Source organism: Cavia porcellus, unplaced genomic scaffold, assembly GCF_034190915.1.
Source record: "Cavia porcellus strain 051 isolate PalLab524CR breed Dunkin Hartley unplaced genomic scaffold, mCavPor4.1 scaffold_4, whole genome shotgun sequence".
In the NCBI taxonomy this organism is placed as follows: domain Eukaryota; kingdom Metazoa; phylum Chordata; class Mammalia; order Rodentia; family Caviidae; genus Cavia; species Cavia porcellus.
The window spans coordinates 7,754,593-7,779,557 of record NW_026947487.1 but is presented as its reverse complement, the minus strand read 5'-3'; the positions used below and the strand labels follow the sequence as shown (position 1 = coordinate 7,779,557).

At 38.0% G+C, this 24,965-nt stretch overlaps 1 protein-coding gene across 1 annotated transcript; it reads right to left on the bottom strand.

The window, feature by feature from the left end:
- Positions 1 to 2,809: 2,809 nt before the first annotated feature.
- On the bottom strand, positions 2,810 to 24,525 carry LOC134475646 (probable E3 ubiquitin-protein ligase HERC1). Its single transcript, XM_063246764.1, has 12 exons — positions 24,321 to 24,525; positions 22,094 to 22,312; positions 21,271 to 21,391; positions 20,785 to 21,022; positions 20,446 to 20,640; positions 17,318 to 17,473; positions 15,469 to 15,575; positions 14,817 to 14,927; positions 11,126 to 11,302; positions 6,165 to 6,404; positions 5,522 to 5,633; positions 2,810 to 2,859 (listed from the first exon to the last, which is right to left on the bottom strand). Exons 6-12 carry the CDS (start codon positions 17,376 to 17,378, stop codon positions 2,810 to 2,812), a joined length of 858 nt encoding a protein of 285 aa, XP_063102834.1. The 5' UTR covers positions 17,379 to 17,473; positions 20,446 to 20,640; positions 20,785 to 21,022; positions 21,271 to 21,391; positions 22,094 to 22,312; positions 24,321 to 24,525.
- Between the last annotated feature and the right edge of the window lie 440 nt (positions 24,526 to 24,965).

Here is a 24,965-nt window from a genome sequence, read left to right as displayed (position 1 = left end):
TGCTATATCCTTCTGCCATGACGTTTCTACCTTGAAATGAGCTATCCATGGACTGAACCTTATGGATCTATAATCCATATAAATTTCTTGAAATTGTGTGTCTAGTATTTTGTCCCAGCCATGGGAAACTCAGTGAATACATGTACCATAGACAAAATTAACAGGAAATGAAAAATCAGGTGAAGACATTTCCTTTTTATTCAGAAAGCTTTCAGATCAATTAGAAGGTATATATCCAAATATATAATGGTCAAACTATGAATAGGCAATTCACAAATATAGTTACAAATTATCAATAAATATCTGAATATACGTTCAACCTTACTAATAAATTACAATCGTGGAGAAACTATTTATTTATTACTCTTTAAGACAGAGTCTTGCAGTATAGTCCAGGCTGGACTTGAACTCACACTAATCTTCCTGAGTGCTGGGATTACAGGTGTGCAGCACCATGTTCAGCTCAGGAGATACTATATTTTAAATACTCAAATTGTCCACAATGAGAAGGTTTTAAAATGGCCAGAGTAGACAGGGATATGTGGAAAGGACACCTGAACTCTCCAAGATGGTATATAAGTTGGAATAAATTTTATGAAAGCTATTGATCAAACTACTAGAAAATTCATATTTTCTTTTGACGCACAAATTCTCCTGAAGAATTTATTTGAGGAAGCAATTAAAAATCCAAGATATATAAGAAAATTCAATGTTGCCACTTAGAAAGGTTAGCACACTAAACACTGACTAAAATGCAGTAAGTAACATTATGACTCTTCCAAGCAATGAAATGTTTTGCGTTAAAATTATGCATTAATTTTGCATTAAAATTATGCCAGGTCTAAACACAAATGCCAAGTCTGGCATTTGCAGCTCAGTGGTACAGCAATTCCCTAGTGTGCTTGAGGCCTGGGTTTGATTTCCAGCACAGAAGAAAAAGAAAAAAGAAAAGTTAGGGAAGGGTATTGTTGACAGGGTACAAAACATTATTGAATGAAGAAAGACAAAATATGATTATAACACAAAGTAATTTTTGTAGAAGTCATGCATGTGTAGTTAAAAAAAACCAAGAACATTCTAAAATATTACTGTTTAGATCTCAGTACTGTTATTATGGGGACTTGGAGGATTCTGCACATTTGTTCTTGTTTAACAAATCTTCTTGATTAGAGTTGGGTTTCCATATTCATGGGTCCAAGCAACTTGTCAATTACTGAGGAATATGAGACCAGTGTCTAGGCATGGGCGCATGCCTGGATTCCCAGAACTCTGGGAGGCTGAAGCAGGAGGATCACAAGTTTGAGCCCAGCCTATGCAACTTAACAATAAGTATCATGCCTCAAACTAAAAATTTAAAAAGGGCCAGGCTTGTAGTTCAGTTCTAAGGCCCTGGGCTCAATCTCCCATACAAAAAGAAATAAACTAGAAAGAATGAATAAATTAGTAAATTAATTAGGCTTTGAATAAACAACTCTAATATGCCAGCTATAAGCCACACTGCTGGAGTTTGAAACCAGGGAGAGAGGAATGAATATTCTAGATTTGCAACCTGGAGGCCATCATTGCAGAGACAACCTGACTGAGCCCATGGGTGACAGTACAGGGATGCCGACCCACGCTTACAGAGCTGGCCCCACCCGTAACACAGCCTCCCCTCTGGGGTCCACAGTGGCCAAGAAGGCTGCCTGGCTCTGTGGTCCCCTCTCAGCCACCCTCCCCATTACAATAAATCACCGAGGCAATGGCAGTACACCAATCTATTGTCTCTGGACTTTCAAGTTTCTCTCTTTTCAAAAAGACTTTTTATCTTTAGAAATTTAAGACATTAAAAGAAAACACAGTCCCTTTTTCTGGGACTCACCCACCAAAGCCTGATTGTGAGTCACAGTTTCCTGTGGTCTGAGTCACTGTTTCCATCCTGCTGTACCCACTAGACTGGAACCCCCTCGAGGGCCAGGAGGGGATCTCACTTGGCACTGAGTCTTCCTAGAGCTTGCTCACAGAAGGTGCTGGACACATGGTTGGTTGAGATGGGAAGGAAATGAAATGAAGTTCTAGGCTGCTATCCTGTCTCATGGAATCCTAGAAAAGAAAGTACTTCACGGTCCAATAAAACTGTAGAGCACTGATTCACACTAGGGTGTTAATGGCATGTTCAGTACTGTTTGGTGAGGGTTTAAACTGATGTAACTGGTTGGGAGAACAATTTAGCAAAATCTAAAAAGTTGATATTCACCCCTGGAGGCCTACAAATTCTACTTCTGAATGTACAGTACATTCACACATGGACCCAGAGAGCGAGAGGGACTAAAATCTACATTGGGACGATGTTATAATAATAATAATGTCTGGACAGAAGAAAGGTGGAACTGTGATTCAGAAAATAAAATACTATATGGCCACAAAAATCAATGAATTAGAGCCATCTGAATCAATTAGCTCAAAACTATAATGTTAGCCAGGTATGGTAGCCCACTCCTGTAACCCCAGCACTGGGAAGGTTGAGGCAGAGGGATTGTTGCAAGTTTGAGACCAGCCTGAATTACAAAATGAGCCCAAGGCCAGCCTGAACTGCACAGTGAGACCTTGTCTCAAAGAGACAAAAAAAAAAAAAATTGAATAAGAAACTGCAAAAGGAAATATATGACATCAAAATGCACTAAAACAGTTTAGAAAAATGCAAAATAATACTGTATCATCTTTATAAACACACATTAGCAAAAGTGTAAAACTATGTACAGGGATGGTATACACTAAATTCACAAGGGAAGCAGGGAGAAGAATGGGCTGCAGATTCCTGATCAGGGCTTCACGGCATCTGTGTTTTTACTCTGTACACTTTTAGCAGATGGGAAAAAGCTAAAGGAAAAGGGCATTAAGATATCCTTACACGTGATTTCTTACTGGTTTTTTTTTGTAGTTCTGTATTACTTGTACCCTTACACCGCTTTGTTTTGTTTTGTGTTTTTCTCTTTTTCCTTTTAAGTAAAATTAAAAAAAAAAAAGATATCCTTACACTGGGTGATAGCTGTACACAAGATCATTTTATTCCCCACTTTTTTTGGTGAATGCTCTAAATATGTCATACTGAAAATACATTGAATTTATAAAAAGAAAGAATCTAGAGCCTTACCAAGAAATAAGGGATGGATCCACCTTGAACGTCTTCCTTTGAATTTAAGACCATTCTTTTTTTTTTGGTGTCAGGAATTGAACTCACGACTTTGAGTTTGCCAAGCAGGCACTTATGCCACTGAACTAAACCTCCAGCCCCAAGACCATTCTTTTTTTTTTTTTTTTGTCTTTTTCATTTTTATCGGTTCCAGGGATCGAACTCATGACCGCCTGCTTGCAAGGCAGGTGCTTATGCCGCTAAGCTAAATCCCCAGCCCCAAGACCATTCATTTTTAATTAATTTTGTTTATTTTTTTGTGCCAGAGGAACGGGCATGGACCACCACACTCAGTCACTTTAATTATTTGTAAAATGGGAACAATAATGAAGTCTAATTCCTAGGCCTATCAGGAGATTAAACAAAAAAATGTAATGTAAAATGCTTAGTACATGGTATGAACTTAATAAATATTTGTTATAATTCTGATACCAGCCAGGCTAGAACTTGGGTTATATCATGTTAACCTTGAAGTTTTAGTTCATTACTTTTTTATTATGGGCAAATAAACAGAAAATGTATCATTTTAACTCTTTTTTTTTTTTTATTGGTATTGGGGATCGAACTCACCATCACCTGTTTGCAAGGCAGGTGCTTATGCCGCTGAGCTAAATCCCCAGCCCCTCATTTTAACTCTTTCTGAGACAGGCTCTCGCTCTGCAAATCAGGCTGGCCTTGAATTCACTATGTAGCCCAGTCTGGCCTGAACTGGCGGCAATCCTGCCTCAGCCTCCAAGTAGATGGCATGACAGGTGTGTATCACTGCTCTTGGCAGCCATTCCAAATTAAAAAACATATTTATGATTTTACATTAGATGACCTGATGAAGCCAGAGATTTCCTTGTTTTATTGTGGTTTGGAATTTAATTCTCACATGAAATAGAGGACGTGCTCCAGACTAAAAATCCTGGATTTCAGTCAGTAACCAGTGGTCTTCACCTCCTGCCTCCCAAAGGGATATTTTATAATCCTTTGAGTGCTTATGGCAGACCAGACTTGAGGGTTCCTTGCAGCCTTGTCTGCATCTTCCCGTGTCTTGCATCTGAAGGTTTGACAAGTCTAAAACTCCTCTCATGGGGAAATCATAAATGACCTAACTTGAAAATTTTCTACTGTAAAATAAGTAGAAATTCTTTCTTTTTAAATTTTAATGTTATTTTTCTCCACTGTTGGTAGGAACATAGACTGGTGCAACCACTGTGGAAATCATTGTGGAGATTGTTCAAAAAGCTAGGACTAGAGATTCCATTTGATCCAGCTATTCCCCTTCTGGGTATCTTTCCAAAAGAATTAAAAACTTCATACCACAGTGATATATGTACACCTGTGTTTATAGCAGCACAATTTGTAATAGCCAGATCTTAGAAACAACCTAAATGCACATCAACTGAGGAATGGATCAAAAAGATGTGGTGTTTTTATACAATGGAGTACTATTCAGCCTGATAAAGACTGATGAACTGGAGACTTTTATGGGTAACTGGATGCAATTTGAAAATATACTCATTAGTGAAATAAATCAGAAATGCATATATACACATCATATTGTCTCACTAATGTGAGAAGCTGAAAGAGGAAACATATGTATATGTATATAAAAAATAGTTAAGACAGTTATACTACTGATTTCTCTGAGTTCAATGAAGAGAAAGATTTGTGCTGGTTTTGTTCCAACAATTTAAGCAGATGTCTTATGCTCTGGGTAAATGAATTGGGGATGACAATGTGCAATGCATGTACCATTGTTGCTGCCTAATTGACGTGTTTTGAAAAACTTTTCTTTTCCTTGAAATAAAATGGATTTGGGTTCTAGTGAGAAGGTATCCCTTTAATGTTGTTCTCATGAGGTTCAACTTTATACTACCTACAAGATCTAAGAACCCCCCAGTTAAATGAATACAAGGGGATTTCCTCAATACAACATACCTACAATTATTTGGCTAATGGCATCTCATTACATTTAAGATTAATTTTAGATTTTTTCTCATATTCGTAATTGTCAACAAGTCAGATTATCCATAATCTAGTTCTTACAACTCCAACTGTTGCACATATATTTGAAAGTTGACTTACTATATTCAATTTGCCTGAAGGTCAAACAGTGGATTAAAGACAATTTCTGAAGTATTTAACCTTCTTCTAGAAGCATGAGTTACTTGGGTCAGGTTCTTTCAATGGTGTAAACACCTTATTATCCTTACAAAGTCTACCTGATACTAACACGTACTTCTAAAGCTTAAAAAAGTGTGAAGTTTTGGGGCTGGGAATTTAGCTCAGCGGCATAAGCGCCTGCCTTGCAAGCAGGCAGTTGTGAGTTCGATCCCTGGTACCAATAAAAAGGAAAAAGACAAAAAAAAAAAGTGTGAAGTTTCAGTACCTTCTCTCCTGGGTTGCTGCTGTAGAACATTACACACGGGTACAACTCTGCTGCATCTACATCTTCAAAAGCTAATTTGGGTTCCTAGAATGTGGCACAGGTGAGGAAAAGAGAAAAAACATTAACTGAAAATATCTAACCATATTAAAATTAAACCCATTATAAGACAAAACAACAGTTACTAGAGCCAAATCCCAACTAAACTTTTTGACTAAGTTAATTCCACATAAAATAAATGATCTTAATTTATTCACTTTTTTCAAAAATCTTACTGGGGCTTGATTTGGCCGCCTTTTTGTTGTTAGTTTGGCACTGAATACGTTTTTTGAGACAAGAGTCTGGCTATGTAGTTAAAGCTGGCCTTGAAATCACTATTTACCCCAGGCTGACTTTGAACTCACAGTGATCCTCCTGCCTCAGCCTCCTAGTGTTGGGATTACAGGCATGTGCCACTACACCCAGGTGGTGCTGAAAAGTATTACGAGAGCCAGAAAATACTAAAGAAAAGAAGGTGAGAGGTAAGTAATCTATAAAGTGGGTAACTAGCACTTGAACAACTGAGTTGAATGTAATTTTAGGGGGAAAAAAGCCATGTTTATGAATGTGTTTCAGTACCTCTCCATTTTTCCCAAACGAAATGGTCCTGGCTTCCATGTCTAACACACAAGTAATGAAATCCCCCTGAGTAAAGCTGGACAATGTCAGAGTCTGTTCTCCATTGTGATAGAGATTGCCACTGTAGGCCCGATAGAGCCACATATCCGAGGTGGTACGGTGGTTAAAGTCATGGACTGGCCAGCGAGAAACTCCAACGCATGTGCCTTCGTTGCCTCTGTTTTCCTTCACAATGTAAAACTAAAATAAAAGTCACAATGGTCATGAATACTAAAAAGAGTATATATGCCAATAACTCCACAAACCAACACTGAGGAACATATTAACATAAATAATACTTATGCATTTATAGAAACATGTTAAGTAACTTTTAGCTTAAGTGGAAATATAAAAATAACTTCATCAACTTATACAGAGTTTTTGTGGGGTTTTTTGGGTTTTTTAATTTTTGTCTTTTTGAGATAGGGTCTCTCTGTGCAGTTCAGGCTGGTCTTGGGCTCACTTCATAGCACAGGCTAGCCTGGAACTTGCGATGATCCTCTTGCCTCGGCCTCTCGAGTGCTGGGATTACAAGAGTGTGCCACCACGCCCAACATATAAAGAGTTTAAAACAACTTTATTCTTTACCTTTACAGAATGTTTAGAATAACCTTCGAGTATCTATAACATTTGAAGTCATTTCAGTTTGCAACTTAATTACAAAGCTAAGGAAATGTGCCTAGGCCAGATAACTATAGGCCCACTCTCAGGACACTAGATGCGCTGGATCCCACTGCTTTTGGCCTTGCTACCTGACAACAGGGGCTTTTAAAAGGCAGTTGAGGGCTGGGGATTTAGCTCAGCGGCATAAGCGCCTGCCTTGCAAGTGTGCAGTCGTGAGTTCAATCCCTGGTACTGATAAAAAAGAAAAAGACAAAAAAAAAAAAAAAAAAAGGCAGTTGAGGGGATTTTGTGCTGTTCTCTTTTCCAGGTGGGAAGAAAAAAGGAATAGATATTCTCATATATTGGTTTTGGATGGGCCAAAGAATAAAAATGAGCTTGCAGTTGCTCTCTCCTATAGTAAGAGGAAAAAGGATTCAAAAATCTCTCAAAATGAGCTTTGGGTAGGCCAATAATATAACAACGATGCATACTCTTTCCTTCAAGTAAGAGATGAAAAGGTTAAATCAGTTCTGCAAAGCAAAAAATAAAAAAGGAAACTACTTTCTTCAGCCTCCTGCTACCATTATAACAATTTATCTTCCCTGACCAATTAACCCTATGAATGCTCAATTTTCTTTGAAGGATTAGAGTAAACTTAAGATCTGAGGGAAGAGAAAAGAAAAAAAAATTAAAACAACTTTGTGATATATTAATTTAAATGGATATATTAATTTAAAAATTGATATAAAAGGTTATATAGTCTTTTAACTTCATAGATCAGCTCTCATCAAAGAGAGCTGCAGAACACACACAGGCCTGCCAATCTGTGATGGTGGCCTGTCTCTGGCAGCATGCAAGCCAAGTTCCCACAGCAGCTGAGGGTCCGATAACAAGTGTTTTTTCTAAGCTAAAACCTCAGTACTCAGATTTAATTGCAGTGTTGGCACTTGGTGATAAGTGGGTTTTAGGTTGTAGTCTGTGTGCTCTGTCTCTGAAAGGCTCATCTTCACTAAGGTAGTGGTACACAATTTCCTTGCTTTTTACCACACTTTAAACTGTGTGTACTGAAAGCAAAAATAACTGGAGATATTTCTGCTATGATTTTTTTCTTACTGGAGCCTCAGGACAATGGGAAGATAAAATTTAAAAATAGGCAGCTCCAAACAGATATAGATATATACAGGAGACAACTTGAGTGACTCCCCTTGAATGGAGAACAATTTCTGCAACTTTGATTATGTGGAGACTTATTTCTTTATACTGATATGTACAAAGTACTGATATGTATGTGGCTTCATAAGCAGGTCTTGATAGTTAATGATTTGTTTTAACTGGCTAACGTCTTAGACTCCTAAAAGGCATAACTGAAGTCAACACTACAATTGATCTCACCCACTGCCTGGGTGAAGGGTTTTTATTAATTCCTTCTCTCTTCAATTGGCTGTAAGCATTGCAAATAAGGCCAGCCAAGGTACTGGTGTGTAATCTCTAAAGCCATCAGACAGTCTCCTGTTTCCTAGAGTAGTGTTCTCTGTAACAGATCCATGGGCACAGCAGGATGGTAGAGTCAGTCAGCTCCAAGGAATGTCAACTGGGTATGAGCCTCCAAATAAAGAGGCTATGAGTCCCCAGGGCATGAAAGTTTGCATATTAGAAACTGAAACAACAGCCTCCAAAAACAATTCAGTTGCTACCTTAACTGAATTATGCAGATTGATCCTTCTGCATTTTGCTATACTTGCATTTTGCCAAGATGCTTTTCTCACACCTGGCCAGCCAGCTCAAGTTACTCCCTAGTTACTCATTGTCACTCATTCTGGAGCCACGCCCTTCTTTGCAGGGTAATTCTGGGAGAGGCCTTGGATCAGGGCCTCTGTCCACACATCCTCACGGGGATTGGATTTAGGACCTCTCCACTGTCCTTAACTTGGAATGTCTTGGTATCTTCACTCTCCAGTGGGTTGCATTGGAGGTGGTAGACTGGAATTAACTTGCTAGGATTCCAATAATATCTCAATGGGATTATAAATATAACTTTTTAGATTGTGAGGAAGCCTGGAAAAGTGGTTTACAATACTTGGGTTACTGTACTCAATATTTGGCATTACAATAAATATACTTTTAGAGTGTTACAAAGCAGTTTTCAGTTGGTAATAAGTTTTGTAAAATCAGATGTCTGATAAAGAGGCTGGTAATTTTCCAGCCTGAAGTGCACATTTTTGAGTGGGTCACTTTGTTTTTTTTTTTAGAGACAGGGTCTCACTATATTGCCCAGGCTGGAGTGCATTGGCTATTCACAGGCGCGATCCCACTACTGATCAGCACGGGAGTTTTGACCTGCTCCCTTTCCGACCTGGGCGGGTTCACCCCTCCTTAGGCAACCTGGTGGTCCCCCACTCCCGGGAGGTCACCATATTGATGCCGAACTTAGTGCAACTTAGTGCGGACACCCGATCGGCATAGCGCACTGCAGCCCAGAACTCCTGGACTCAAGCGATCCTCCCACCTCAGCCTCCCAAGTAGCTAGGACTACAGGCATGCGCCACCACGCCCGGTGAGTGGGTCACTTTGAACTTTTAAGAATGATAAACTCCCTGTGGGAGTCTAGCTGGTCACCTGGACTCAACCACACAGCATTTAGGCCTTATTGTTGCCCCCCAAAACGTTCTAGAATCCTTTACTCATAATTCTAATTGCTTATACTCTAAATAAAAGCTGATACTGTCTGCCACATGCTGTTTCACTGGTTGATAGTGCACAATCAAAAGTAGGCAGAGATTCAGTGAACAGAATACCAATGTGGGGGCTGCCAGTTTAGGACACTCTTCTGTGAGGTCATAAACTATGAAAACATTATGAATGCTGGCTGGACGGTTGAGTCTCTTGTAGATGGCTCATAGTGAAGGGCTTCATTTTAGATGGACTCATCTAGATACATGTCTTAACTTATGACTCCTACTGAAAGGTAAAAGCTAAACTACACAGATTAATAATCCCCCGACCACTCTTCAGAAATGGGACTCTTAATTTCCTTTTGGTGATGTCTACTTCTTCTCTCTCTTCCTTTTTCTTTCTTTTTTACTTAGTATATTTCACTTTCTGGATGAGTTACAATTTGGAACAACACTGTGATGGTTTGATTCAACACCACTTATCTGTTCCTGAACCTTCCACAAAATACTGCCACTTGTCATCCATACTTGAGACACCAAAATGACAACACAGGCAACAAAATCCTTTCAAACTACTTTCTAACAATTAGTCTGAAATCCGTGGGTCAACTAAATTATTTAGACTGAAAATAGTGGCAGGCCAATTGAGGCCATTTAACCTGCATTATCTGATTATTGTGCGCCCTGATAAGTGGTACCCTAACAATTATACAGTCCTGGTTTCCAGGGAAACATCCATGTCCTATAAGATTATAGTTCTTGTGTGTGTGCCCCATAGTGATACTAACTCTACACTAGATGGCCAGAGTTGTCCTGTGTAAAAATCAATGCCTAACTTTAAAAAGTGAACACGAAAACTCAAAAATGAAGCCACATAGCCTTAGAAGTAGGTCTTGATAGTTAACGATTTGTTTTAACTGGCTATGTCAGACTCTTAAAAGGCATAACTGAAGTCAACACTACAGTTGATCTCACCTACCACCTGGGTGAGGGGTTTTTATTAACAGTTTTATTATAAATACCTGGCAGCCAAGAATCAATGGGATACATAGAAAAGGCACAGTGTTATCCTTAGAAACAGCTGCTTACAATTGTGGCCCATGGCTGACATTAGTAAACTCAACTAGTAAAAAACAGTTCTCTACATAGATAAAAATTTCCACAACTGAAAAGGCTGCCTCATTAGGCCTAGATTGTACAAACAATATGTGTTATTTAAATGCTTTCCTTCTGCCAATCTGTATTTTTAGTTGATGGCACCCACAGAGTAACTACAAAATAAAGCATTTTTGAATGCTCATGAGATAAACTATTACCAGGATTTCCCACGTGAAAAAGATCACAGAGATGTTGCTGCATTTTCACTGCCAGGAGAAATGTGCTATGTGATCCTTCATAAGAAGGAAAGAATACAATTTTTAAAAATATTTGATTATAAGGTAATTGTAGAGTTAGGAAAGAGTTACAAAAACAGTATAGTATGTGTTCTTCAGTCAGTTTCCACTTATAACACCTTACATAATAATACCACTTTGCTTACATATCTGATTTTTTAAGTCTTTCCTCAGGATTTTTTTTTTCTTATAAGAACCTGGAGTACAAGGACTAAAACACGAAATGCTAATCACTATTTAGAACTCCACGTACCTTCCACTGATAGCATCCAGAGGTTATTCCTGTTGATGCTAATCCATAGCCTTTTCCTCCACTGCCATGAGTTAAAACCTGTCCATTCTCCACTAGGCAACACTGAGCTTTCTCTGGATCAAAAGATACTTCTTGTATAGGAAGGTTTTCATCTTCTTCTTCCAACTCTCCTTGCTTCTACCAGAAAGGAAGATAGGTCAATATTTTGAGGGAAACCAGGTATTTAATATATTCTGAGGTTTCTTGACTTAATCCCACACACATTTATTAATTTGGTACCAATTATCAGTTATTATACAAGGCAATGGGAAAACAACATTAAACAAAGCAGGGATCCTGCCCATAAAAGACCTTATTTTCTAATTAAGGGAAAAAGATACATAATGTCAGCACTGCAGTGTAAACACAAAGCAAAAGTACATGTCTTAAGCGTGCTTGAGAAGAAGATAAACCTTAAACAGAGTAGCTTCTGAGTGGATCCTTAAATGATGAAAAGACATTAAGCAGATGATCACAAAAGAGAAAGACACGTTAGGCAGTGTGTACAGCACGTGCCAAGGCACAAAGGTACAACAGAGTTCAGTGATTTAAAATAATTGCCAACAGGATGGAATGTATAGAGGAGGAGAATGGTAAAAAACAAGTCCAGGAAGAAAAAAAAAAGACCACACAAAATCATGGAAGGTCTTGTATTCCATATTAAGTTTAAACATCATAGATCGGGGCTAGGGATTTAGCTCAGCAGCATAAGCGCTTGCCTTGCAAGCAGGCAGTTGTGAGTTCGATCCCTGGTCCGATAAAAACGAAAAAGACAGAAACACACACACACACACACACACACACACACACACACACACACACACACATCACAGACCAAGGAATGCCCATGCAGACAACTTACATAAAAGATCCATAATTAGATCTGTGCCTTAAAAATATTTTACCAGGGATGTTAGGATGAAGAAATACAGACTAATCAGGAGGCTGCTAACAGAAAGAACTTAAACAGATAGCTTAAATGCTGTTGATAAGAACTGTTTAAGTATCGAGGGTTTAAATTCACCCATTCAATGGACATTAACTATGCACCTACTCTATCCCAGAAAGTCTATCATGATTTTTATATTCAGTAGTATATAAAGATAAATAAGATCTCTAGTCTCATATAATATACTTTGGGAGAGGGGGACAAAAAATAAGAAAAATCAGTCAATAAGTGCCATGTTGAAATTAAAACAGGTGATGTGACAAAAGGTATCTGACAACTACTCTGAACTGACTGGGGAAGGACTCTCTGATACTAAGTTTTTGAAATATATCCAAAGGGAATATCCAGCTTAAAGACTGAAGGAAAGAAGAAATTTCAGTGTGTTCATGAAAAAGTTACAGGTGCCAGGTGTGGTGGCACATACCTGTAATCTAAGTTACTAAGGAGATTGAGGCAGGAGGATTGCAAGTTTGAGTCCATCCTGGGCAATTCAGCAAGATTATGTCTTATAATAAAAAACAAAATAGGGTTGGGTGATATAGCTCAGTGTGAAGGAGGGAGAAAAGAGGGAAGGGAAAAGAAAGGAAGGAAGACGGAAGGTGTTCAGTGGGCAAAGGCAAACAAGATCTAGATTTTATCCCAAGAATGATGAAAAATACCTGGAGGGTTTTAAGCAGGCAGTCAACTTTTTGTGATTAACAATTTTAAAAGATCGCTCTGGGTCCTATGTAGAGAGTGGACTACAGAGGGAGACATCGCAAGTCGAGATATACACTAACTATACTATTCCTGTAATCTCGGCAGTGGAATGCCCTGGAATAAGGTAGTTATAGAAGAGATGAGGAGGTGAGCAAGTTTAAATTCTAGTATAAAGGGAAGCCAACAGAAGAGCTAGAGATTGCACACATGGAGAAAACAGCATGAGGGCATGAGGGTAATAAGAGGAGGATTGAGGATGATGCCTAGGTTTCTGTGCCTCAGTGTTTAACTAGGAGGCTGGGAAAACCCTGAGAAGGAACAAAATGTGATAATACTAAGACAGCTAGTATCTTTACACACTGAGTACAATTCAAGAAAAATGCCAAAATTTTAAGTAAAATTTGGGGATTAATGGCATATGGGCCTGAAAAAAGTTTCTTTGGAAACAGAAAAAGGGGTAAGAGTGATGGTTGAAAAAAAAGAAAGGATAACGGGAGTAGGTCTTGTGATAGAGTTCCACATTAAGATTTTTTTCCTTTTTCCACAAAAAGGAAAAGTCTTACAAAGGAGAGTAAGAGACCATTCTAATAAGGTAGAAGAAAAGCCAGTAAAATGCAAAATGATGAAAACTAAAAGAATTAAGAGTGTGTACCTAAGAGCTATTTAGGAGGTAAAATCAACGGAGCCCAGTGGATACACATACGGAGACATCAGCAGAATTTAGAAGTCCTAGGAATTCAGGTTTAATGAAATAATAGAAATAATGATATCATTACTCAGAATGGGACAGGAAGGGGAAGGTTTTGAGGCAGAGATACTTTGGACAGCATTTAAGCTAGGAAGGCACTGCATGTAAGTGAGTATGGTCATGCAGAGGAGCAAGCCTGCTGGTAAACTGGGCATGGTAGCATATACCTGTAATCCCAGCATGAGGGACGTTGGGCAGGAGGGTCACCATGAATTGAAGGCCAGTCTGGGCTACATAGTTGAGTTCAAGGCCAGCCTGATTTATTTAGTGAGACACTGTCTTTTAAAAAGGAAAGAAGACAGACAGACTGTTGGTAAACCCTAGAAGGGAATTTTGACGGAATATCAGTATTTTGAGATGGAAAGAAGGTGAAAGCAGCACCAAATAAGTCAATTCCAAAGAGAACCAAGGGTTGGGAGAAGTATGTAGAGATTCAGGAAAAGTATTGCTTTAAAAACAACAAAAAGCTGACATTTCAAGAGGTCAAATAAAATATAGGCCATAAGCAGACAGTAGTGCTTCTATATCCTGAGTTCTGCATCTGCAGATTCAATCAGCCACAGATTGAAAAATAAATTTGTTTTTTTTTTCAAAGTAGCTCAGATTACAGATATATGTCACCATCTCTCGCTGGAAAAGAATTTTTTTTTAATCTGCAACTATACTGAAAATATACAGACATTTTTCTGGTCATTATTCTCTGAACAATATTTTAAAACAACCATTTACATTGTAATAGGTATTACAAATAATCTAGAGATGAGTCAAACGCATGAGAGGATACACTTAGATTACATGCAAACACTATACCAACTTTTAGAAGGGATTTGAACATCTACTGATTTTTGCATTCCTGGGAGATCCTGAAACCAGCTCCCTCTCAATGCTAAGGAACACCTGCATACTATCTGGTAATGAACACCTCCCTTCAAAATTCCATTCTGCTATCTCAATAGAAGATGAAACAGTTGGGTTGAAGAGACAATGAGAAGGAAGTGCTGAGGCAAACATTATTCTTCTGAGAAGTTTAGTGGTGAAGTACAGGAGAAAGGATATAGAGAGCTTTGCTGATACAAATGTGAGGGTAGAACATGGGTCTAAACTGAGGTAGAAGAAATCGGCAGAGGACACAGAATGCAGAAAGGGGAAATGAAATAACTGAGAGAGCAAAGTCCTCGAGAGGACACTGCATCCAGAGACAGTGACAGTATATTCTCTTGTACTGTTTAAAAACACCATTTTGAAGAATTGATTACCTGTGATTTTATTTCTTGTTCTTTTTCCTTTATCTGAATAGCATGTTTGGCCTGAGCAATGGGAGTATCCCACATACAGTCTGATAGAAGGGAAAATAAGCATTCCACAACCTGATTTATGGAAGTAAAAAAGACAAATTTATAAAAAAAATTTAAGTAATTAAAAAGAATTTTAAGTATTTTTAGAAAAAATGTAACAAGTACTATTAAGTCACACATGAAGCATAATTATACCAGTGTCCAACAGCTAGTTTTGGTGTTGTAAGTTGTTTTTGTTGTTGTTTTATAAAGATTGCTAAGCCACTAGAAAGTGAGTTCCACTGCTCTTACATTGCCTTACTATATATGGAGCTCTGATGAGGCTGTACAATCTCACACATTTCTCTTTTGAGAGGCCAAACCTCATAAGAAATTCCACAGACTGTCCTTTTCTTTTGATTTTGCAAGTATTCCCTACCCTCTGCTTCTCAAACCTTATAACTTAATTTCTTTCTCCTTGAGAAAACTAATAAAGAAATCAGTCTTAAAACTGGAAATTATACTACTGAAAAAATGACACACTTATAACTGAAGAAATTATGTACAAGTTTAGATTCTGGGTGAATCACAGAGCAGAAATAAAAAAAAATCTAGAAACTTTAAAAATGTAAACCTGGGCCATTTGGTCATCTTCCACACCAGATTCACAAGCCGGCAACACAGCTTCAAGGACATGCAACGCAAGGAGTCTTGTTCTTAAGTTCCCAACTAGAGGAATACCTGGTGAGGTAAAGACATTTCCCATCTCAATGTGATAGAAATTCAAAGTTATAATGAACTTCTTGAAAAAAAGTCCTGAGGTGGTTAAGCATTAATGAATAGAATTACATTTCAACCCATTATCCCATGAGTGCTGCACCCAACCTACACCCATTATATGCACATATAAATAATCAGTTTATACCTGAATTTTCATTTCCCACTAAAATAACTACTTGTACCATGTACTGTGCTGTGCATCTCACCTGCTTTAACTTCTTTGATGCTCCCATACCCTGACTCACAGCCCCATTTTACTTAGAAGACTGTGGCTCAGAGTAGTTAAATCTGACCACAGCCACACAGCTCAGGAGCATGAGGATTTTTAAACAGGCCCTCAATCCCTAACACTCATGCTTATTCATACCCTCTGTCTGTCTCTCTCATCACAGATCTGACTGCCTCCCAAAGACTATGAGGGTTAATGAGGACCAAACAGTTTATATGTCTCTAAGGTTAAGTAACAGTAGAGACGGAAAACTGATGCATACACATATATTCATTTTTTCTACATATAACGACAGCAAACCAGTTAAAAATAAATATCTAGGTTTTCTTTGTGCTTAACAATTTAATATACAGCCACAGGTGGTGGCGCATGCCTGTAATCCCAGTACTCAGGAGGCTGAGGCAGAAGGAGCATTCCAAGTTTGAGACTAGCCTGGGCTACAAAGTGTGTTCAAGGCCAGCATGAACTGCACTGTGATACCTTGTTCCAAAGAGAAAAAAAAAAAACAAAAAAAAAAAACAAGAAAAAGAAAAACCTGTTGTGAATTATACTAAAGAAAACCTGAAGTATACTGAAAATATAAATATAAAATAACACGTAAAATGAAACATCATATTGTGTTCTAGCAATTTTAAAACGTACAAAGGATGATGAAAGAGTTGTGGAAATGGATAGTTGTACAATATTATAAATATGTCTGATGGCATTCAGTTGTATATTTAAATGATTAAAATGATCAATTTTCTGTTGTGCATATTTTATCAAAATTTTAAAAATCAGACTGAGACTGTAGTAATCTATGTAAGCAGACCAGATTGTCAGGCTAAGAGCCAAAAATTAATCGTATAATAGAGAACTGTCATAGATATCATGTAAACAGAATTCAAAAGGAAACAAATCATATTATGATAAAAAAGAATGGGAAAATTCAGATCTGTATCATCACAATGAAAGAAGAGAGGCCAGAACCTGTGCCAAATTATGCCAAACAGAACACTCTCCGTTTATTTTTAGTATGTATCATAATAAAGGGTCAAACTGTCTAAACTTTACAATCTTCTCTTGTCCAGTCTGTTACCTTTTGTTTTGTTTGCAGCGGTACTATGGAGTGACCCCAGGGCCTTCAGCTGAACCATTTCCTCACCCACACCCCCCTTTTTAAGACAAGGTGTTGCTAAGTCACTAAGTTGCTGGGTTCAAACTTGAAATTCTCCTGTCTCAGCCTCTTAGAGTGCTGAGATTACTGATATGTGGCACCAAGCCCAGCAGAGGATTATTAATCCTCAACCCATTGTAACACATGAAACTACAGTTTTCTTTAGATCAAATATGTACTCTGAAAACAACAACAAAACAAAGAAATCTTGAGATCAAGGTCAAATATCCAAGGTTGTTAAAGTCTAGCAGTACTTTATCTTAATGAGATAAATATGATATATGAAAAAACTCTAAAACAAAGGCAAAGAACATATACCTGAGGAACACTTCTGAGATGCTATATTTAGAAGCACCTCTGTCCACTTTGGGGAAGCCATTTTTGATTGAATTGCTTTTGAAGACACAACTCTGCGAAGAAAAACTAAAAAATCCCCGAGATGCAATTCGGCTGCATGTTGTTTCCTAAGAGCAGCTGAAGAGTAAAGAGACAAGTTTACATTAAACTAGAAGAGCTTACATTTATCCCACATAGCTTATGTTTATGTATCAGTGAGCACAAATTTGGTTCACAAGCTAGGTTTTCAGTAAGCTACTGACTTTTTAAAACTCAAAAAATAGGGAGAAAGGTCAGAAAATAAAGTTAAATGAAACATCTTTTGCATTGTGCACAATAAGAGTGAACATGCTAGAATGTGTATGTGTACATGTTTGATCTATTTTTTTTTTAGCTGCTATTGTAAAAAACAATGGTTCCTTACCCAAGGCTAGAATTTTAATGGGTAGAATTGAGAATGGCCTACAAAACCCGCTCCCTCAAAATTGTATGAGAAGTGAGTGTGAGTGTGTGTGTGTGTATTTTAATAGAAAGTTCATAGCCTTTAATATATTTTCAAAAACCTCCACGATCCTCAATCCCAACGTTTCTAAAAGACACTATCTCTTTTTATTAGAGTCTGTAAACACAAAGAGCCCCCTAAATTTCTAGGCATGAGTGTAACTTGCTAGGGACCAATATCTCTATATACGACCTTCACACAGTGCTGTGTTGAGACTATTCTCATTTTCTCCATGAGCATTCATACCACCATCTTCCTCATCCTGTTCTCACTGATTCAGAAACTACCTACTGTTCCTATCATACACCTCCTTCCCTATCACCCAACACCTTTAACACCTCCTCACCCAGCATTGTGCCAGTTGCCCAGAATGTCAATCCCCAAGGGGGACAATTTAAAAAAAGAGAGAAATTGCAACAGTTTGGAGCAAGTACATTCAATACTCTTAAAGAAAGATCTTGGTATGCTGAATTAACAAACACAGGTAAGTCCCTTGTGATAGAGACCCCCATGTATGCTACTATGACAACACAAGGGCCATGAACTACCTTGACAGGAATGTGTATCCAGTTAACACCACCCAGGGATGGGTATGCAATCTATGACAAGATTAAACTGCTGGAGACAATTAAAAAACAACAGCAAACTCCTCCTTCTCTACATTTCTCCCACACAGAACTGTGTTTCTTTCTTATACACTAAGCAAATAAGAGTTTCTGATAAGTTGGGAAGAATGTAACAGCATTGGCCTGCCCTATGAATGTACATATCTCACTCTAAGCTTGTCTCTACACACTCTTAAGATTTTGTTTAAAAAGCTATCTCCTCTAATGAAGCCTTCTCTCTTGGTAGAGGTGTCCTGGGAAAATCATTTGTATTAACACCATTCTCAGTTTTTCCATGAGCACCCACACTACCATTTTTTCCTGCATATAACCCTGTAAATATTTCTGGAAAAAAAATCACTGAATTAATTAATCTATTTGAAATCTGGAGGCCCTAAATACAAAGCTAATTGATAAAAATTTGATTATACAGTTTGTGTCTCAGTATCATTACTGTTTCAAGTGGCAGACATATCTTGTTTTTAATTAAGTAGTTTAGAAGGACTGAGAGTTACAAACCTGGCAGCCTCCCTCTGAATACCTGATCACTGCTAACATGAGGGAATCTCATTCCTTGCCACCCCCATACAATGGAGAGGGTCCAATGGCTGTCTCTGTAGGACAGCTAGAGGAAAATGCTGTGGACACAGACTGCCGTTACCCAAGCCACTTCTCCGTCACAGAAGAACTGGTGCTCTTTACTGCCATAGAAGGTGCCAGTTTTCTTGAGGCTCCGCAGGCTGAAAAGTGCCTGTGTAATGTCTTTTCTGAAGTCCACTAGTGAGACCTAGCCCCTTAATACCCTTGTGTCCCCCAGTAGACCTGAGGGAAGAAGGAAGTAGCACAAAACATTTTTAATTTATCAGACCTTGAGAATTTTTATGGAAGAATCATACTACACACATACAAAGAGAAAAGGAACTTGCCACTGGTTTAGTCTCTGAAACTGGAAAGCTAATTAGTCCTTAGTCATTCTATAACTTTCTACATTTGGACTTAAGAAATTCAGATGTTTCTTCTGAGCTTCTTCTATTACACTGCAGTTATCTGTTTACATGTTACCAGCCTCATTGCTCTAGAAAGTTCATGAAGGTGGGGACAATGCTTTATTATTTTATGACCCCATGATATTTTCTCTATCCACCCATAAGTCAGTAACAACACGAATACGATTTAAATAGTATTTTCCTTTAATTTTTAATATTATTTACAATATTCTAATATAAATATTCACTGAGTTTTTACTATATGCCAGTCACTACTCTATAGCCTTTAATGTGCTATTATTTAATCCTCACAATGATCTTTGGAAATTACTTCTATAATTATCCTTATAGTTATAGATGATGGAATTGGAACACAGAATTGCCTTATCAATCCATGAAATCCAGAAAGGGCTTTAAGTATTCCCAGAGCTGCTACAGTAATGAGATATGGCAGGATCACAATCTTTTTTGAGTAAATGACCAACTTTAAATCTCTCTGTCCTTAATTATATAAAAGATGTATATAGTAGTTCTGCCATTCAGGGCATAAACTCTATTGAGAATAGCCACTATAAAGCCACGAGCAAATGCCACCTCAGCAACCAAAAAGGATAAGGCTACATATAATGCAGAATTCTACCCTTAGCACAGAATAGAACCACCTAGGCAGAAGGCCAGCTCCTCTAATCATCAGCCACTTCCCAAACATCACAACTCCAGAGCCCCAGGGACTCTTTAGGTAAGGATTGTGGCTAGAGATGGTTTTTCAGGACAAAATACTAAGTAAGAAACAGTCTGAGGTGTTCCCCAAGCAAGACATAACCTGGAAGAAACCAGTCACCTAAAATCTATGTCCCAGAGCTGACATCCAAAGAGAAGCTGAATGTGCAGCACACAAGATTCAGTCATCTCAGCTAACGCATACATACCTAAAAGAAAAGTGGTGTGTAAATTATCACACTCAATGAGGATGCAGTAAATACCTCAAGTAATGACAGAGAGAAAGGCTTATGATACCTCTGAAATCTTTCTTCTCAATTTCTCCACTGGAGTCAACTTTTTTTTTTTTCTTCTTCACCCTCTTCTTTTTCACCTTCTCCAAACAAGGCCATAAGAAGTACACCAGTTTGGGATAACAAATTCTTCAGCTGACTACAGAGTAGATCCAACAAAGACTGAACTACCTTGGGGCTCAGTTTGTCAGCATAGGTCCTATATGAAATAAAAGGAATTTTTTTTTAGTGATAAGAACACAACTTTAGATCTCTCTGTTCTTAATTATATACAGAAGGGCACTTAACTGTGGTGGCAACACCAGGCTCCAGGTAGCTCTACTGAGACATTTACAATACTTACCCTGTAGTGATAGCTAGAATCTGAAGTAGCCTGGTACTAGCCACTTTCAGTGCTGTGCTCAGCTGGGAAACACCACTCTTTGGCAACAATTGCAAGGGTTGTCCTAACATGGTGTCCGTGCCACATAACTGGGACAGGACATTTAGAAGACCAGTAGAAATTGCCAAGGAGACATCCACTGGTTGATAATGAACACTCAAGGCAAAAACTGTAACCAAAAGGAGACGCTGCTGGGCTTCTATAAAAAGAGAGAGAGAGAGAGAGAGAGAGAGAGAGAGAGAGAGAGAGAGAGAGAGAGAGCAATGACTGACAATATTCTTTAAACAGAGCATTTACTAAATTTTTAACATAAACTGTAAAATATAATGACTGACTCTTCAATGTCAGTCTATGGATATTAAGCACAAAACTTTAGAACATAGCTATTTATCATACTCTTAGGCAAAATGCACCCTGTATCCTGCATTTGCAAGGATAATGACTCACCAATGTGATGTTTATTTGCTTGCAGAGCTCGTTCCAGAGTAGCAGACAACTGTTGGTAAATCTTGTGCACAGCCACTTGGATTTCAATCTGAATACTTCTCTTGGCTGCTCTGATTCCATCCTGAATTACACATAGATTACATTTTCTATTAGCAATAATAATACTTCTTCGCAAAAGAAGTAATAACATTTTATCCCTAGTCTGTTCTAAGGCATGAAGGTAGTTTTTATTTACTTTCAGTATATAAAAGCTTTATAATAAATCTATTTAAATGCTTGATAATTCCTAACTATAAAATCCTTCTTCCTCATAAAGCAATATTTTCTAAGAATATGACATAAAGGTAAGTTTTTAAAAAACTGTAAGAATCAGAAGAACTAGGTAACATAATCAAATCTAAAAATGTAAACAATTCTCATACCCTAATCTCCTTCTCAATTTACATGTAGCTCTATATAATCTGGCTAAGGGTTAATAAAACTGATCTGAAAAGTACAATAGTATTAGGGTCCATCTAATCCCAACTGTACTAGTTAACAAGCTTAATCAATGAGACATTTTTAAAAGGTTATTTTAAAACCTTTACTCTCTGTGTGTGTGTGTGTGTGTGTGTGTGTGTGTGTACGTGCACACGTGCGTGCGTGGGAAATCAAACTCAGAACCTCGTGCTTGCCAGGCAGGACTGTGCCACTGAGCTATATTCCCAGCCATAACCTTTACATTTTAAAACCTCATCACAAACACTACAGTTTCACATTATTACAATGCATTTATAACAAAAAGACAATTAAACTCTAAGTATACTGCAAGGTGTTTGCCTACCTGATAGTGATGTAAGCGGCCACTCTCTCCTTTGGCTCCAACAGTGTGTCCAACAGTGCCTAAACCAAAACACCCTGCAAGGAACTGCAGTCTCACAGATGTGAGCAATGTGGAGGACTGAAAGCCTGAACTCAATCTGCTTCCTGCCAGCGACAGGCTACCTTTTTCCTCCATTCCGGACAACAGAACAAGGATTTGGTGAAGTGCCTCCAAACGAAGCTTGAGGAAAAAGACACATTTTAGAGTTCATCACTGAACTCAGGCATAAAAGAATCCTGTACACCACAATCCTATTATTTAGCACAAAAAATTCTGACATTTTCAAAGTAACTGATTCTGCTAATATTTTTTATTATTACTGTTTTTTTATATCAAGACAGCTCTAAAAACTCTATAAGTACATTTCAGTGTTTAACAAGCTATCCAGTAATGGAAAAGTAGCAGATTTACATTATTTTTGGTTCTGAGGACTGAAATTGGGGCTTTGCCTGTGTTAATTTAAGCATGTGCTCTACTACTGAGCTATAACTCTAGCCCTTAAAGAAGATTTGGAGGAAGACGTGTTATTAAGGTCGTCCTTATCTTCGGTATTTGAAATGTCAGTTAACTTCTTAAGAACCAGTTTTTTCCATATAAATGAGTCTAACAGGACCTTATTTAACGAGTAACAACTATTCTGAAACTCACAAGAGATATAGCAGATCACTTCAAAACTATAAGGTAGTACCAGAAATAGTAACAAGATCATATAGAATGAGTATTTTCTCGGGGTAGGGAGACAGTACGGGGATTGAACCCAATCCCTTTGCACTGCATAGAGCTATACCCCCAGCCATTTTTATTTTTTTAATTTTGAGACAGATCTCATTAAGTTGCTAAATTGCCTAGGCTGGGCTTGAACTTTCAGTCTTCCTATCTCAGCCTCCAGAATGCTGGGATTATAGGTTGGAGAATTAGTATTTTTTAGCTCAAAAGTAGAACTAATTCTGAATTGTTTCTCCATGGTTCTCTTGAATTTTGCCTCTATTTTCCTTATCCACTATAGACAATCCACCACCCTAGTAGAGCATTCTAGTCTTCTTTAAAAATTTTTAATAATGTTACATTTACAGAATAGTTATAAAGATAGTAGAGACTTCCTGTACATCCTTCATCTAGTCTCCCTTAAAATTTTCTATTAGCTGGGGCTTTAGCTCAGCGGCATAAGTGTCTGCCTTGCAAGCACATGGTCATGAGCTCGATCCCTAGTACCGATTAAAAAAAAAAAAGCTTTCTGTAAGTACAGTATAATTACCAAAACCAATATTAACTAAACATAAATATTATCTAGAACTCATAGCCTTTCCATAAAACCCCTTTTCTGTTCAAGGATCCATTACTAGTCTATGATGATGTATAAATCTTTTCTTATAATTTCTACATGTTGAAACTGCTGCTCTTAAGTCTTATAGAACTCTAAGTTTAGGTTTGCCTGAATGGTTTTTTTTTTTTTTCACATAAGAGTAGAATTACAGATATGGGGGGAGAATCCCACGGAGTTAAAGTGGCATCACATTATGTTAAGAGCATGCAATATCAACATGACATACTACTGATGATGTTAATCTTGATTATTTAGTCAAGGTGGTATTTGTCAGATTTCACTAATGAGAAGTTAACTATTTTTTCCCTTCCCATACTCTGCTCCAAGCTAGTTACTAAATCTAGTGCATTCAGGGGAGAGAAATTATCTCTATTACAAGGAAAGGTATTAAGTCACCTGTGGACATGTTAAAGCCACTGTAATCAATCAATATTTGAGGGAGGATACTTGGTAGGTATCAAAACATCCCATGGCTCCTTCAACTTCTGCTCACCAATTTTACCATTCATCAATGAGTCTTACCTGCAGTGACTATTAATCTAACCTGATTTAGAAGTCTAGTTTAAATTGGGACAAATAGGTCAAAGATGGAGACATTCCTATGATCAACAACCAATTGATTCTAGTTTCCAGGAGACAAGGGAAGTTTTATAATTAGAGTATCTTATTCAAATAAATGACAATTTTCAAACATACTTTTGTCCAGCTCAAACAAAATACCACCCTATTTTAGGTAAGAAACAATGTCAAAATCCTGATGAAAGAAAGAGACAAAGAATGGAAGAAAAAGAAAAGCTTTTCCAAGCAGTGTACATTTGGTGGAGTTTCAGAGTCTCTCATGAGGAATAAATATCAAAGACTTACTTCTGCCCTCAACTGTTGCTGTTCCATTGCAATGATGGAAGCCTGGGGACTTGTAGACATGCTGTCCTCTGGCTCTTTAAAGCCTGGGGTATTCCCCACATCTCCACTCACAAAGCTTCCAACATTTTCAATCAAAGTGTGAACTCCCAAAGACTTGGTGAGATCAAAATCAGACTCAAAAGAGTAAGAGGAGTTGTATAACCAGTCTCTGCTATGTTTCAGGTGGACCCAAGAGTCACTCAGGGATTCCAACTGACTATGCATAAGACCTATACACAAACAGAACAAACGTGTCAATAGCAATTGTGTAGCACATACATTCTGAAATTAGACAAGGGCTTGTTCGCATGGTCAAAGTCTGAACCTGGACAGAAAAATGTAGGAATGAGAAAAACACCATGGGATGGTGCGCATCGGGAGGGGCTGTAACAAGCTGGGAAAATGTAGGAGTCAGAAAAACTCAACGAGGGATATGCCACAGGTGGGTCTGAACTAGGCCAGGAAAATGTAGGTATGTGAAAAACACCACGAGTTGTTGCACACTGGGTTTGAACCAGGCAGGTGATATGTAGGATTGAGAAAAACATTACGGGCTGGTACACATCAGGAGGGACTGAAAGAGGCCGGAAAAATCTAGGAGAAAAC